The sequence below is a fragment of the Monodelphis domestica genome, chromosome 7 (assembly GCF_027887165.1).
Source record: "Monodelphis domestica isolate mMonDom1 chromosome 7, mMonDom1.pri, whole genome shotgun sequence".
Classification (NCBI taxonomy): domain Eukaryota; kingdom Metazoa; phylum Chordata; class Mammalia; order Didelphimorphia; family Didelphidae; genus Monodelphis; species Monodelphis domestica.
The window spans coordinates 256,300,651-256,318,742 of NC_077233.1; the positions used below are offsets into that span (position 1 = coordinate 256,300,651).

Below are 18,092 nucleotides of genomic sequence, written 5' to 3' on the forward strand. Positions count from 1 at the left end.
ACAAACTCTCTGGAAAAGCCCCCCAAAATTAATTTTAACTACCTTTCCTTTGACTTGATCATTCAAAAGCCCATTTATTAGAAACCAGAAATGAAAGAAGATTCATTCCAGTTACTTCCTTCATGTAAACTTAAAACAAATCACCTGCGATATCAACTGATCGTTCTTTTAAAAAGGATAAAATGTTGCCTTCATTAGCCAAACAAGATAGTTCCCAAAATCCAGAAAGGAAACAAAAGTTTATGAGCTATGCTAAGAAGCGTATCAATTCCTTTATGCCCAGGAATTCCAACATTTAGATTTCAATGAATACTTTAGATTTTTCAAGAATGAGATATATATATATAACTCTATTTCTGAAAGAGCTTCATTTTTCAATTTTATTTTCTTGATCAATTTGCTTTAGCACAATAGGCATTTCTAGACATATCTGTGATACCACACCTTATCTATAACCTCATTAACGAGGACATTATCTTCAATAATTAGGATCACCCAGGACAATTCTGAGGGACTTAAGACAAAGGATACTACCTACTTCCAGAAAAACAATAGTTTGAGTCAGAATGCAAATCAAAGCATATCATTTCTCACTTTAGTTGATTTGGTTTTTTTGTTTTGGTATTTTTAGTTTATATGATTATTCTTTTAATGATCAGAATGGATATATGTTTTGCATAATAACACATCTAATCCAGATCAAACTGCTTGCCAGCTCTAGGACTGGGGGAGGGAAAACTTTTGCTATTATATTTTATTGGGAAAAAATGATTTTATAATGAATATATCTAGCTGTAAAAAATAATAATTTGGATCACAACCTATCACTGCCTACCCCCTAGGGATTCTCACCCATATCTTCTATCAAGTTTGCCATGGAGAATTGAGAAGGCTACTCAATGGCCTGAGGTGGGACAATCACATTTTCTTTTGACATGGAAATATACCAATAGAGCATGTGGGTTTCCCAGAAATTCTCCTTTGTTCTAACAAAAATTCATCTTTTTTTCCCCAATACATATATTTTTTCAATGATATATTTTACACTGTTTCCTACATGCTCCTAGGTTCTCCTTTATTACACAAACTACCCACTATCAAATCTCCATCACCTCTATCAACTTCAAATCTTTAGACATTGTAGTGTTTTATGTCTTGTGGCTACACATCACTTTTTTCTTCTTTTTTTTGTTGCTGTTTGAACTCTCTTCCACAAAATAACTAATATGGAAAAATGTTTCATGTTACTGTGCATGCAAACTCTACATCAGATTGTTTGCTATTTCAGGGAGGGGAAAGAGGGAAAATTTGACTTGAATTTTTTTTAAAAGGTTGCAAATTGTTTTTACATATAATTGAGGGAAAAATACTTTTAAAAATTTTAATATCTGCAAGAAATAAGTTATAATTTCAAATAGAATGAAGTTGAAAATAGGTCTGGTAAATAAATGGGAAGAAAAATTAATGGAAAAGAAGGAATACCTACTCCAAATAGATAAAGAACATTAACAAAAATTGATCATCTTCTAAAATACAAAAAAGTTCAAAATAAATTCAAAATTCTTGTTTACACATTTTCTTTGTATCCTTCATGCTGAGCACAGTATCTGCACAAAATAGCCAATAAATGCTTAGAAATGACTGCTTAATCATCCTTAAAAGCATACATAATGTGAGTGATAACAAAGAAGAAAAGTCTTACCTGTAAATATGGAACCAAGTCACAAAACAACTGAAGAACATGTTTTTCCATTAAGGAGGGTTTTTCTTTATCACCAGGTCCCTTGGGTTGGAGCAACACTTTAAGCAAACCCATCCTCAATTTGGAATACTCCTGTAACTGGGATGGTTCACAATAAAGGTAACGGAGAAATGGGGCCATTATAGAGATGCATAAAATTTCTGATCTACAATGCAAATAATGAATGCATTAATTAATGTCATACAAGGCAATCACTCCATATTTACTGAATATTTCTGTGCAAAGTATTATATATCACAGAATACATACATCAATAACCAAGAAAACAAATTTTCAATAGACTTATAAGAATAAACAAATCCAAGTGGATTGTGCTTTGTGATTTGATACAGAGTATTACCTACCATGAAATAGAGATCAGATAAATCCAACCTAACATCGTTAAATGATGATTTTGATATGGAAAAGGATTCGGTCTGAAATCGTAAAATCCCTAGCACGTAAACTCTCTTCTAAAATAAGTCAACATCTTATCTGCAACTTATACTCTTAAAAGAGTTGCTACAGCATTAAGAGGTCAAGTAATTACCAGGGAACTCAAAGCCAGCATGCATTAATGTGGAAAATGAGCCTTCCTAGCTTTGACAGCAGATCTCTATTCATAATGCCATAAAGCCTTTCATAGTAAGAACTGAAATGTTTCAAAGAAATGTCAGTTCTTGAGATAGGATATTAAAAGACAATCAACAAAATGATATTGCAGATAGGTTTTACAACTTTAATTTAGGATTTGGTTATTATAGTATATGAATAATGTTACTATAAAATAATTGAGAAGGGAAAACTAATGAAGAGTATGGTTATCAATTATAAAGTACATTAAATACTCTTTTTCATGGTCCACCATGACCTGGAATGTTTTCCAGTTTACCTTTGTAGTCATTTCAATCCTACAAACTAATCACTTCTCAACCTCCTGCAATCTGACTTCTTACACCACCTCTTAACTGAAACAACTCTCTGAAAGGTTCTCTTTGAGATGATCTCTTAATTATTAGATAGAGTAGCCTCTTCTCAATCTTCAACTTTCTTGACCATTCTGCAGCTGGTGAACTTCCTCCTTGTAAAAAATGTCTCTCCCTAGGCTTTTTGTGACACCTCTCTCTCCTGATTCTCATTCTCTTCTGACTCCTCCTCCTCAGTCACCTTTGATGGATTAGTATGTACATCAACACCTCTGGGCACAATATAGAGGGCTCTGTCCAAGGTACTTGTTCATTCTCCCTGGGTGATCTCATAGGTTCCCATCACCACAACACAGATGCACACTGCTAGCCATCATCTCTCCTTGCATCAGGTGTCTATCATACATCTTCACATGGACATTCCGTAGTTATATCAAAATTAATATGTGCAAAACAAAATGTAAAATGTTCTGACAACCTGCTCCTCTGCCTAACTTCTTATTCCTCCTCAAGGTTTACTTTAAGTCACAAGCTCAACATCATTTGATACCCCTCTAATCAACTGCCAAGTCCTCGTAATTCCCAGAATTAAAGGATATGCTACTAATAATGAGTGTTGTTATTATTATCACAGTAATGATAGTTTATTTAGTACTTTAAGATTGACAAAAAGCTTTACAAACGTTTTTTTATCTTCACAACAACCTGGGAGGGAGGTACTATTATTAATCCCCATTTTACAGATGAGGACACTAAAGTAGCAGAGTTTAAATGACTTGTCTAGAGCTACACTGTTAATGGGTGCCAGAGACCAGATTTGAAGTCACATCTTCTCAAATCCATTTCTAGCACTCTCTACACTGGAACACCTACCTGTATGCTCTGTCGCAAAGCTTCCTCACTGGTCCCCTCTCTCCTCTCCAACACATCCACTCTGTGATGACCAAATTCATATTCTGAAAGCACAGATCTGCCCAGGGCAGTTGCCTGATCAAGACACTCCAGTGGCTTTCTTTTGGCTCCAGAATAAAATATAAACTCGTTGGCGCTTAAAGCCTTTCAAGATCTGTCTCCAACCTATCTTTCTAGTCCGATTTCATATAACTTCCCCTCACACACTCCAGATAAAATGACATGCAAGATATTCTACCACTTTTTTGTCTCTGTGACTTTGCAAATACCCCCCAATCCTGTAATGCCCTACCTCTACGTCTTTTGTTGTTGGGTCATTTCAGTGGTGTCCACCTCTTTACGACCCCATTTGGAATGCTCTTAGCAAAGACACTGGAGTGGTTTGCCATTTCCTTCTCCAGCTCATCAGATAAGGAAACTGAGACAAACAGGGTGGAATGACTTGATCAGGGTCACACAGCTAATAAATGTCTAAGGTGAAATTTCAACTCAGGAAGATGAGTCTTCCTGACTCCCAGCCTGATACTCTATTCACTATACCACCCACCTACCCATCTGTGTATATATGCCATTTTGATGCTTCACTTCGTTCAAGGATCAAATGAAGGGCTACCTCCTACCACAGAGTTTATGTAACATACCATCAGTTATTAGTGCTCTCCCTCAACAAAATTACTTTACATATATTTTGCATTTGTGTATAAATGGGAGGAAGAATGTTGTATAGCAAAGAGCTAGCCTTGAAGATACAAAGACGAATGTTCAAGTACTGCTTTAGATACATATTGCATGTATGACTGAGCATGTCACTTAACCTTTTAAGTGTCTGAGGTAGCACCTCACACCTAGCAGATTGGCTAACATGATTGCAAAAGAAAGCAATCAATGCTGGAGGGGATGTGGCAAAGTAGGGACACTAATTCATTTCTGGTGGGGTTGTGAATTGATCCAACCATTCTGGAGGGCAATTTGGAACTATGCCCAAAAGGCGATAAAAGACTGCCTGCCCTTTGATCCAGCCATAGCACTGCTGGGTTTGTACCCCAAAGAGAATATAAGGAAAAAGACTTGTACAAGAATATTCATAGCTGCGCTCTTTGTGGTGGCCAAAAATTGGAAAATGAGGGGATGCCCATCAATTGGAGAATGGCTGAATAACTTGTGGTGTATGTTGGTGATGGAATATTATTGTGCAAAAAGGAATAATAAAGTGGAGGAATTCCATGGAGACTGGAACGACCTCCAGGAAGTGATGCAGAGCGAGAGGAGCAGAACCAGGAAAACATTGTACACAGAGACTGATACACTGTGGCACAACTGAATGTAATAGACTTCTCCATTAGTGGCAATGCAGTGATCCTGAACAACCCGGAGGGATCTATGAGAAAAAACACTATCTACATCCAAAAGGAAAACTGTGGGAGTAGAAACACCGAAGAAAAACAACTGCTTGATCACATGGGTCGAGAGGATATGATTGGGGATATAGACTCTAAATGAACATCCTACTGCAAACAACAACATGGAAATAGGTTCTGATCAAGGACACATGTAATACCCAATGAAATTGCATACTGTCCACAAGCAGAGGATAAACTGTGGGAGTAAAAACACCAATGAAAAGCAACTGCTTGACTACAGGGTTGGAGGGGATATGACTGTGGAGAGACTCTAAATGAACACTCTAATGCAAATTCCAACAACACGAAAATGGGTTCGAGTCAAGAACACATGTGATACCCAGTGGAATTGCGCGTCGGCTGTGGGAGAGGTGGTGGGAGGCGGGGAGGGGAGGAAAAGAAAATGATCTTTGTTTCCAGTGAATAATGTTTGGAAATGACCAAATAAAATAATGTTTAAAATTAAAAAAAAAGAAAAAAAGAAATTGCATACTGGCTGCTAGAAAGGTGGGTGGCAGGGAGGGAGGGAAATAATGTGATTATTGTAGCCAAGGAATAATGTTCTAAATTGACTAAATAAACTAATTCAAATGGGAAAAAAAATAAGTGCTCCAGACAAATTTCTGAAACTTAGATACAAGACAAAGTTCTGAATGGTACTAATAAAAGAAGTTTTCTTACCAAGGAGTTCCCTATACAAATGAAATCACAAATTCAATCCCTACCCATAATGTGTACACCCAATGCATTCCCTCAGAAGAATATACAGTTCTTGAGGAAAATAACTATTTCAACACAGAGTCTAACAAATAATAGGCACTTAATAAATATTTTCAGTTGAAGGAATGTATAAACCAGCTTGGACAAAAGCTCATCATCACCTTAGAATTGCCTAATCATTAAGAGAAGTCCAGTGAATCTGTTTAGAGCACAACTCCTCCTCATTTCACAAGACCTCATTAGGATCTCTCCCTGGAAAAGGAAAAGTACTAACAAATCTTTTCAACTTAATTCCTCCATATTTTGCCTGGTCTAAATCAATCCAGTTATTCAAGATCATTCACTAGTTTTACACATTCTAGACCACCCAGTGCAGTGACCACACAAAAAGTTTACAATGCTCTATAGCATCCAAAAGTGTATGGTGAGAAGTCATTTCTATGCACTCTGAAAACTATTAAAGCACTGAGCTTCCTGAATGAAAACACTAATGAATATCTAAAAATAATGAAAATCAGGAAGATATATACTCATTCTCCCTAAAAGGCTCTACTTGCTAATACATTTATGAATTGTCGAAGTCAGAAAAATCTGAGCTCTTTATTTCTCCAGGCATTTATTATTGGTTCAATGGCCTCACTACTGCCATTGTATGAAATAAAATAGGCTCATTGATCATTCAGTGATCAGTTCAAGTAATTTCTGTTTTTCAAAATGAATAGTGCATAAAAAGACAGAGTTAAGGAGAGCATGACTATGCATGTATAGCCAACAGAATAAGAATCCTCATTACACCAAGAGTAGTCAAGGACAACTTAACTGCTATCTTTTGTCTGAAATGCTGACAGTAAAGTGAAAGGCTAATTTAAGTAAATAAATTAAGAGGCTGCTGAGATCTCATTATGGAAGTAGAATATTGAGTGTGTCCTTAAATACAAAGTATTATTTTAAATGCCCTTAATTTAACTTCTCCCAATTTTAAATTCTATACCCCTACTATCAGAGAAAATTAAAACACAAAAATAAAGGATTGGAAGACCAATAATGATTGTCAGTATTTCAGAGCTTGATTGTGTTTAAAGGGCTCTGAATACATTCCTTCTAACTCTTTTTTTGGCATCTAAAATTTAAGGAAAGTTAGTGAGAAACTAATATTTCAACGATCAATAAGTTTGGGTTTTCTTCCCCTTAAACTTAAGAAGAAAAAGCAAAATACATTTTGCTCTTCTATATTCCTCATTTCTAAGGCCAAAGGCTATCAAGAAATAGAAGACAAATTACATTGTAAATATTCAAACATCCAATATTATCACAAACATATAGATTTCATTTTACCTTTCTGGGCACTGCTGAAAAAAAGCTGTAAGCTGTTGTAGAAGAACTGGCCAGCAATCTGACCTGTTTTCAAGCACAGTGATGAGAGGATGATGATGGTTTCTGAAAACAAAACAAAATTTTTTTTAATTAATTCATTCGGAAAACATACCATCAAAAGGGCAAAGGTAGAGTCCTAAAGTTAAGACAAGTCAACAAGCATTCATTAAGTCCCTACTAGAATCCAAAAAAGTCCTTGCCCTCAAGAAGGTCACAGTCTAACAGGGGAGACAACATGGAAACAACTCCATACAAATGTTTGGACTAGAGTCATAGAACTCAGAATTTGTGGAACCGAGTAAGGTATAAGAAGACTAGAAAGGTAGGAGAGGGTCAGGTTATTAAAGGGCTTTAAATGACAGAGGATTTTATATTTGAATCTAAAGATAACAGGGAATCATTAGAGTTTATCTGTTCTTTAGGAAGATAAGTCTGATGGCTAAATGAAGAATGGACCAAAGTGGGAACAAACTGAAGAAGGGAGATCAAGCAGAAGGGAGCTCTTGGCAAATGGCCTCAACCTTTAGAGTGAAATGAGCCAAGGTTCTCAGCTAAGAGGGTAGAGCCTTATATGAGATGTGAAGGATGAAACATTTAGAAGTCTTGCTGCAGTGAGAGCCCAATGGAGGATGCAAAAAATAAAAAACACGATCCAGGCGGTATAGTTTCACAATTTTCTCCAGCTTTGTTCAGCAATAAGTGAGTATAAAGAAAAGCAATGGATGATGGAAGTAATCCAAAGCTGAGGTTCCTTAGGGCAAGATCAGTTATGGAATACACAGAGAAAAGACTTAAGAATAAAATAAAGTGTAGAGTTGGACTGGTTTCCCAAGGGGTCAAACTGGGTAAGGGAAGAGAATGTAGCCAGTGTAGGGTGAATGCTTCAGGGATTGGAGGTCACAATGAGAAGAGAACAGAGATAGGAGAGAGCAAAAGGAGTTGAGAAAATATCTATCCAGAAAAACCAACCATAGAGGTTTTAAAAGGGCTATTAAATATAGTGTAAATAGAGGCTGGCAAGAACTGACTGATTTCTATGATGAAAGAGGTTTCCACTATCTTAGAGATCTCCTGCTCTATAAGTATACTCTGATAAAATGAACCCCAATGACATGTTTTATCCCAGTGCAACAAATCTGATGTCAGCAACTCCTGAGATCTCAAGGTAAAAAATTATTCTAACCCCAATATTAACACATTCACCCAGCCAATCACTTGACATCTTGTCCCTATTATTCAACCTTTCAAAGGTTGAGCAGGAAATCAAACCAACAGGAGAAGGAAAAACTCTTGTGCTTTGGTTGTGTAAAATACTATATCATAGCTATCTTCCTTTGTTCTGGTACCAAGCAACCACCCATCATTGACACAAATTAAACTTTTTGCCTTCCAGCCTCCTAAGTGTCTTAACTTACTGACCAGCAATCAAAAGGACCAAAGTAAGAAGGAATTGTTCTCCCGGAGAACTTTAGAATCTCAGAACTGAGGAATTTCCCACAATATTCTGCCTCCCAACTCTTTACATTCTAACTGGCTATCCATCCCCCAAGCCTAGAATGCTTTCCTTTTTCTGTCTCCAGTATTCCATGAAGTTCCGGATAACATCCCACTTCTATAGGAAGTCTTTCAAGATCCCTTTATTGCTAATCTCGGATTATCTTTCCTTTATCCTGTCTGTTTGTACATAGTCCTTTGCAGGATGTCTTCCCAATCAGACTAGGAGCTCCCTGACAGCAGGAGCTATTTTTGCTTTTCTCTGTATCTCCAGCACTTAACACAGCATATAACAGACACTTAATAAATGCTTTTAGAACATCATAAAACAGAAACTTTTATGTAAAAACAATAATGGGGCAGGCAAGCCCATTATCTAAAATGTGGGGCAGTTTATCTTACAGGGTAGTTTCCAAGAAAAATGCAGAAGTAAAAAGCTCAACAAACCCTGCTACATATTTTATATTATGAAGATATCATTTTATTATTAGCTTCACAAGTCCAAGCAAATTGATGTACTCAAACGTAAGGGATGTCTCTTTTAGAATTCAGCCAAGTTGAAGGTATAAGACAGGGGCAAAAAAAAAGAAAGAAAGAAATACACAGATGAGACCCTTTCAGGTAAGCTTAAATCATTCCACACCTAGCAAGGGAATGCAACTTGGAGCTGTTCATTTGCATTTTCATGAAAAGACCAACAGATACAATAAACTTGCCAAGTACACATTTCAGATCTTTTCTTTTTCACAGACCTACAAGAGTGAATTAGGGCAGAAAGATGGCACAGTAGATAAAGTGCCAGCCTAAAGTCAGGAAGACTGATCTTCCTGAGTTCAAACTTGACCTCGGGCCCTTACTAGCTGTGTGACCCTGAGTAAGTCATTTCACCCAGCTTTTCTCAGTCCCTTATCTATAAAATGGGGGGGGGGGGAGAGGTAAGGGGGACCATTCTAGCATATTTACCAAGAAAACCTCAAATGGGTCATGGAGAATCAGAGAGGGCTGAAACCACTGAATAGGAACAACACAAGAGAGTATCAAAGCTTTAAAAAACTGGGAAACCCTTTATCCAGGTTTGGCAATTACTGGGCAAATGGCCATTGCCTATTTATAGCTTGGCCTGCAGGGAGGAATTTTTGAGAAAATGTACTGCCCAGTTCTAAATGAAGAAAGGCTATGAAAAGGGGTAAACTATGAAATTAGCTACTACAGCTGCTATAGTTACTGTAAAGCACTTTTTCAAAAGCAGCAACAGCTACCATCTATGTAGCAATAAGTAAATTTTATTTATTTACATTCATACTTACTTATGTTGTTATTGTCAACCTGGAAAAAAACACAGAACTACTAAAGTAATCGGCAAAATCAAATCTTTAATCAGGAAAGAGATGGGTTCATCCCAATCAGATAGGACACAGAAAAGACCTCCAAATACTACAGAGTTGAAACCCTGGGGCTCTGCAGCCAGTATCTCTGAAAGAATCAGCCCAGGAGATGATTCTCCAGAGTGACAGAACTTGGGCTCTTACATCCTTTAGGGAACAAAGGACTGGAAGGCAGAATGGAAGGCTTGACAAAGGAAAAAGGAAATGAGAATTCCAAGATGGGATTATCAAGGAGAGGCAGATGCTTTACTTGGATAGCCAAGGGCCTGGCATCCAGGGAGAGGACTTTGATAGAATGGGAGAAACTACTAAGACAAAAATAGGGAACTTAACTTTGACTGTATTCACCAGTCCCACCTAAATTGGGATCATTAAGTACTTTAAAGTCTATTGTTCGGTCTAAACAAGATCAGTCTGGGACTTCTCAGTCAGGATGAGTTCTCAGGGGACAGAAGCCAAATTTGGGTTCCCAAAAATCCAGTTGAAATTATTCTCTCCATTTTGCAGATGAAGAAACTGAGGCAAATGAGAGTTTTAAATGACCTGACCAGTTATAAAGTGTCTGAGGCAAGATTTGAATTCAGGTCCTCCTGTCTCCATTGCATCCCCAAGTTCCAAAAGCCTTGGCTAAGAAATCCCACAATTGGACTTGATTACACTCTGGCTGCCAGGGATAATGATATAAGAAATTCAATTAGTTTCACTACATCAGTTAAACTAACAGACTGTCATAGTCATGCCAATCATGTTGGACTCTAACCTCCAATTAGAACATTGAACAGCACTTATAATTTTTACTTAGATACTAGCTTTTCTATTGACAAGATCCATATTTAAGTAAGGACTCTAATGTAGGAAAAATCATCTGGCATAATTTCTGAGGTATTTCAATTGGCTAATAGTGGCATTTATGACTATTTAAGTGAGAAGAAATCTAACAAGAAGCATCACATTTTTATAAGGTCAAAAAGATCCCTCTAAGGGCTTTAATGTGGATCATTTCCATTCCACCACCCCCCCAAAAAATGTGCAAATGTCTTTGTTATCAGCAGACTTTCTGAATATAAAAAGAGATAAATTTGCCCAAATGTAGCCAGGGTCAAAAAAAAATGGGAATAATATTTAAATGGGATAAGAAATATAGAATGCAGAGTTTCAACTCCATTATAAATTCATCTGCCTCATCTGCACTTAGATGGGAAGATAGGTTTTAACCTGAGTTCCTACTTGGACAAAGGGCCTTTTTCCATTAGAAATTGGCAGGGTAGATTCTGTTTATCATTATGGATAGATAGACTTAACAATAAGTGGAATAGATTATCTATATTAAATAGAAACTTAACCATCTGGAAAAACTGACTCTTTTAAAATTCTCTAAGGTGCAAGTTGGATAATTATGTGGAAATTAGACCCTTCAAACATGAGTTTAGGAATCATAATCTTTAAGGGGAAAAGGAAAACTAGAATGAGAATAGTTTTGTGATTATATTTTTAATAAATCTACTAAAATAGTCAAAATTTAACAATAACATCCCCCAAAAAGCCAGTCTATAGGTGATAGGTATACCAATGAAATAAAATAATAGCATTCTCTTATGAGTTTAATGGCTTAATGCACACCAAAAAAATACATAAGATAAAATACAACAGTGTCGATACCAAAAGCAAAAGGATGGAATAAAATATTTTTGCTGAAGTGCCCCAAAGCCCCCAAACTAAATTTTGCAAAAAGAATGCTATTCCACAAAACTGAAAGCAAATCACTAAAATCAGGTATTTAGTAAAGGTCATGTGAGTGTGAAACCCCCTACCCCTTTTATGATTATAATGGTATTAGCCTTTATGACTTTTTTTTTTGGAACATAATCATTAGTTCTTTGAATTAATAGTCAATTCATATAGTTTGCTTCATATGAAATATAAACATTAGCTAAGAAAAAATAGTTTAGGGTGCGGTCAAATCTTGTTTATATCTTGACCTTAAAGCCTATAACCCAAGAATTTCCACAACCCACCACATCCCAGTTTTTTGTATAACAAGGTAGTCAGACAGGCACCCAACTGCTGACTCCTAGTATTTCATAATAATGGTCATCAGCAAAGCAACTAGCCCCCAACCCCTTATTGTAGAGGCCTTGGAAAGGTCAGCTATAATAACAGACATAAGCTACCACCCCATGGTGAATTTTTTTACACATTCTAGCTTAATCAGCACTTGTGTCATTAATGTGGTGATTGTATTTTCTGTCACTGTATCAGCAGATCTTTTGGGCATAAAAAAAAGGCAATCTCCTAAGGCTCAGAGTATTGAGAGTTTGTCCCCTCACGATAAACCTAGTTAGCTTGGAGTGTTTTGCATTGGTGTGATAAATTTTCACAAGTCATTAGGCTAAAATGATAATAAGGTCCTGTTACCACTGTATATATCAAAGTAAAACATTAGCAATTAGACATTTTTATTTTTTTAAATAAAATTATTCTTTCAGAACCACAGCCTCCCAAAAAAAAAATACAACTAAACCATGTTTCCTTCATATTACAGAAATTGGAGATTTTTCCTAGCTAAAATATAATAATCAGAACACCTCAAGATCCTAAATATAGTTCTTTATTATCTAGGATGAGAAATATATGGATTATTCAGAAGATTTTTTTTCTTCCATTTCTGAATTTTTAGACATTTCTCTGGTTAATAAATGCACCTCTAAGAGAGAAGCAAAACAAAAGGAACCAAAACCAAAACAACATAATTTTGCTGAATTAATAGTTTTAATAAGGAAAATAAGATTTTGTGGGAGAAGAAAATATCAAATCTAGATATAACCTGTGGATTTCAATTATCCCACTTAACAATATCAGAGATATTAAGCTTATTGTGCTTCCATACTTATATAAAGAAATGATAATTGTACCCTTGAGAGCTCATGAAATCTGAGAAAGAGGGGGGTAAGGAAAGGACAAAAAAGTGCCTAGGACAGAGGCACTAAGTATACTCACAGTTAGGGCATAGATGATAATCTCCCAAGGAAAATAAAATTATATAAACTAATCCCCCTTCCCTAAGATAGCCGAGGCCTTCAAGTGTTTAAAGACAACTATCATATTCCCCTAAATCTTTTCTTCTGCTGGGAAAACTTCCCTAGTTTATAGACAATCCTCAAGAGTCATGACCTCAAACCACTTCCCATCCATTGGAGGCTCTCTCACTTATCAGTGCCCCCCCAAAAATGTGGTACCCACAACTGGATACTCTCTCCTAGAAATGGGGTGAGCAATAGTATGGTAGAACCATTATTTTATCACCCAGGACATTATGTGTCTTAAAACTGCTGAAACAGTACCACCTTTGGCTGCCAATCACATTGTTGATTCCCCATGTGCTTATAAGCTACTAAAATCAGAGGTGCCTGTTGGAGCCAAATCATATTAGCTCAGGAGACAACTATTCAATTTTCAGTGAGAGAATCTGAACATCAAAAATTAGGAAATGCTACAAAATAGGACTTGATTTATTGTCTTGTTCATGATCTTGGCTTGCAAAAATGATGGAAGAAATGTTAATAATGAAGATTAAACTTAAACATGTGTCCTGCATACATGATTTTAGAGTGACTGTTAAGCACTTACCAGCATAGCCTGGAGTAAAAGTTCTCAAACAAAGTTGCCTCCCCACATTTTGTACCATCTGAAAAGCTAACAAATATATCATTTCATCTATCACTTGAACTTCAATTCATCAACTGAAAGAAAATATTAAACAGCAAAGAACCAAGCAAAGATTCCCTGGGTTATTTCACTAAAAACATCTCATTCTAAATTGATATTGGATAATTAATGACTACTCCTTAAATCATCTCAAAAACTACTAAACATCTCTCCATCTTATACACAAGAACAGCATGAAAAACTTTTATCAAATATTTTGCTAATATCTGGGATAAAATTTTTCTTTCTCCTAGCGCTTGAGAAATTCCATCAAAAAGGAAAAATAAATCTGCTCTAGAAATAGCTTATTTTGGGTGAAGCTAAGCTGGCCCTTTATAATCACTGCTATCTTTTCGAGATGTCCAATGACCATTGTTGTAATAAATATACTCTAATAATGATCCAAGGAATCAACATCAACTTAAAAATTGGCAGAATTTTCCTTTCTCTATAATCTTTCAAATATCATAAACAGTGGTTTGGTAGTCACATCTGTGAGTTTTCTAGGCATCCTAAGATGTACCCTAGTTCCTCCATTTCCACTTGGACTCATCAAAGGAAGCTTGGTGCTCTCTTTCTATCTCCCAGCTAGCTTATCTTGGATTGAAACTCCGCATTAGCAATTATTGTTCTGTCCTTACCAATCTAAAGATCACGACCCTGGGCATAGATCAGAAGCAAAATAAATGTTGAGTACTTCTGTTTCTCCCAGTTGGAAATCACCATCATATCCTCCCAATCTTATCTTTTCTTTTGATCTGTAGTACAATTTAGGAGATGAAGTCGTTGTGTCCCTAGTTCTCACCATCAGCCTCAACCAAATATGAACCTTAGCATAACTAACACTATTCTTTACAGACACTGATTTCACATTCCCTTTGGTCTCTTTTAGGCAATTCTCCCGTTCCTCCTTATCATAATGCTATGGGGGGTATGGGCTTCCCCTAGAAACCGCCAAAACCTCAAAGGTGTCCCAGTCAGAGAGTACATGAAGAATTAATTTTCCCCTTCCATTCCTGCAGTGTGGAGGGAAGGTGACTGAGCTGAGAGGAATATCCCCTCTGGCCTCTCCTCTCATTCTGGATGAACATAGACAGCTTGCTCCTGATAAGCATCTGTTTTGAGCTCAGACATCTAGATCATTCCCTAAACTGGACAAGTTCATCCCCTTTTGACTTTGAGGCATAAGCACACAACCCATCTCCATTCCCAGAGTCCCAAAAACATCACTCCATCACCCCACCATCATCCCATCCCTAGTCCCATTGGCCCTGTTGTCATGAGAGTATAGGTTTCCCAGACTCCATCTCCTCTGCTCTTGCCTCCCCAGCCATTCAACCCAATAAACCAAGTTGCATTAAACTTAATAAATTGTTTTCTATTTTTAAGTTAATTACTGGAGCCTTTTCATTCTTGAAGTTGTCCCTTCCAGCCCAGGTTTTCCTAATCAGTTCTCTCACACATCAATAATGTTTTTCTCCTTTTGTCTTCAGAATTTCATTCTTGAAGGTTCCAACTTTCAAGGGCTACAGATTTAAAATCATGAATTCAAATCCATCCACTCTCTGTACCTCTGTTGAAATGTGCTTTCCTTAAAAATTGGCAGCAAATTAGACTACAGTCATTTTCCTTTCCTCTATCACAAAGATGGCACAGTCATATTCCATCCCTCCCAAGATTACCATCATTCTTATCCCAGCAACAACTCCTTAAAAAAATAAAAAGGTCAAAACTGAATTTCTCCTTACTAGAGCCTTCATTTTTTGAAGTAGGAATAAGGCTAGAAGCTTTTAGTTGCTTTGGTCTTGGCAGAGAAAGGAAGAGAAGGAAAGGTCCAGAGGATATCTATATAACTAAAAATTGATAAAACCATGATACAGATCCAGTTGTCTAAATTAAAGTCAAGGACTCTTTCCACTGACCACATACTTTATGGAAGGAAGGAAAGAAGGAAGGGAGGGAGGAAGGGAGGGAGGGAGGGAGGGAGGGAGGGAGGGAGGGAGGGAGGGAGGGAGGGAGGGAGGGAGGGAGGGAGGGAGGGAGGGAGGAAGGAAGGAAGGAAGGAAGGAAGGAAGGAAGGAAGGAAGGAAGGAAGGAAGGAAGGAAGGAAGGAAGGAAGGAAGGAAGGAAGGAAGGAAGGAAGGAAGGAAGGAAGGAAGGAAGGAAGGAAGGAAGGAAGGAAGGAAGGAAGGAAGGAAGGAAGGAAGGAAGGAAGGAAGGAAGGAAGGAAGGAAGGAAGGAAGGAAGGAAGGAAGGAAGATGTATATATTTCTCAGAAACAAGACTAAGTTTCTTGAAGACAAAAATTGTCTTTTTATTCTTTTTTGCAACTCTCCCTACAGCCTACTTCCCTTCAATACTTAGTCCTATCTATAAAATATTAAACAAATATAGCTGATGGCGGGGGGGGGGGAGCATCAAAGTTAGAAGAAATAACAGGGATAACCAATCTATTTTTTAAATCATTAGGACAGGAAGTCAAGGGCTGTGGAAAGGAGCTTAGGTACAGAGTAAAATCAAGCCTGTTAATAGCCATGTGACAACTTTCAGCAAGTCACTTAACCAAGATGAACCTCAATCATCTGTAAAACAGAAATAAAAATACTTGCATGACTCTACCTCACAGATTAGGTGTATGAAACAAGATAGAGGGCACAAAGTGCCACTTCAGGAATAAGGAAGAGACAATGATGCCCTAGGAAGGGGAGTTAGTATTTACATACAAGAATAAACCACAAAATGATGAGAGGTTAGGGGAAAAAAAACTGTGGGATCCCTATTACAATTTGTGTCCTTATTCCCACTGCCTTGAATTCTTGCTCTGATTTTGAGCCTTACTTCATGGCTCTCCTTTACTAGATATATTCCCTTGCCCAACACAACTGAATACCCCATGTCTGGATACCCTGCTTGCATTTTCTGTTCACACTGTCTCATCTCTGTTATTAGATATTTCTTTGACCCTTGCTCCTCCTCTAGTCAGAGTTCCAGGTGTGGTGCATGCCCCAAGTTTATGCTTTAGAAAGAGCAGGGACATTTTTCAAGCAGAACCAAAAACAGTAGTCTCACCTTGTCATACAATGGGTCAACAATACTACACTACAAGAATTCAAAAGGTATGGGACCTGCTTTATTTATACTTAGAATCTTTATTTAGACTTTAAAATCAATCAAAAACCCTTGTACAGAATACTTCCACATTTGGATAGATCTACTCCACACAACAGACTCAAACCATCCATGCCCTCTCATTTGGTCTGACTCTTATTCATATATTCCAATATATCTTGGACAGAGAATTCATCCATTATCCCAGGAGCATTCTTCCCCTACTTCTCCTCTCCCAAGTTCATTCTGGTCTGAGGAAACAATTCACCATGAAAGGAGAAGTTGGGCATAGTATTTTAGCCCTCTTCCCATCCAATGATATGGCCAACACAAAACAGCACCTACATTTTAACTGAAGGGGTAGGGGTGGGGAAAGAACCTAAGAAATATTAAATTTGTGGCTCCAATTGAACAAAGGCAATGATAAAAATAAGATAGGTAACTAGATTCACCTTTCCAAGTATAAATACATCAATCTTAATAGAAATGGGGGCGGGGGAGTTGGGGAGGATTAGTCTTGTAGCAGGCAACTATGAAAGCAAAAGTTATTTGTAACCTTTAGGTCACCTCGACCTTTTTTGTTACATCTCGGAATATAAGAGAGCCATGATTTGATTTACATCATAAATTCAATGACAGACACAGATTGCTTTTTCTGTATGAGGAAACAATGCCTGCAGTCACCATGCATTTTCATGTATGCAGCTGTGACCCTGGCTCTTTCAGAAGCAAGGCACAGCACTTTACTACATCAAACATGCATTTTAAAAGCATTTTCCTACCTGCTCTGAATTTAGATTTGAAAAGGCTGGTTGGAAGCCAAAAAAAGAGATTTTTTTTTAAAACAGCTCTTCAGAATTGAAGACCAAAAAATATATATATGTAGTTAATAATTATTATGGAGAATCAGCTATATTAATATTGAAAAGTAAAACACTCACTGGGCAGAAAATTAAGGTGGTTTTAAGGACAAAGAAAAAGGAACTTAATGGCTAGCAAAGCTATGTAAAGTATAATCACACAAGAATCTATTTTACCATTCTCACACTAGTCCCTAGAAAAAGAGGACTTAAACGTGATTTTCTACTTGACGTTTTTATGGCAGCATTTTTCTTTGTGTCTGAGCTAAAAAAGGAGTAAAAGAATACACTTTTCTTTGTCACATCAGGTTTGTCCAGCAGCTGAAATGCCAATGGACTTTAAAAATGTGTATTCAAAACAAAATGGCTCCTCCTTTCTCATGTTCCCCAAAGCATCTCCAACATTCTTATTTTGAGAACTAAGGTTCACAGTGAACATCTCAGAAAAACAGAACTCTTGAACCATT

The 18,092-nt window shown here is 37.0% G+C and overlaps 1 protein-coding gene across 1 annotated transcript in view; it reads right to left on the reverse strand.

Annotated features, from left to right (window-relative positions):
- FOCAD (focadhesin) overlaps positions 1 to 18,092 on the reverse strand; it is a 384,441-nt gene that overhangs the window by 281,768 nt on the left and 84,581 nt on the right. Inside the window, 2 exon segments of the mRNA XM_007498068.3 lie at positions 1,703 to 1,907; positions 7,035 to 7,136. Coding sequence (XP_007498130.2) covers positions 1,703 to 1,907; positions 7,035 to 7,136 — 307 coding nt within the window.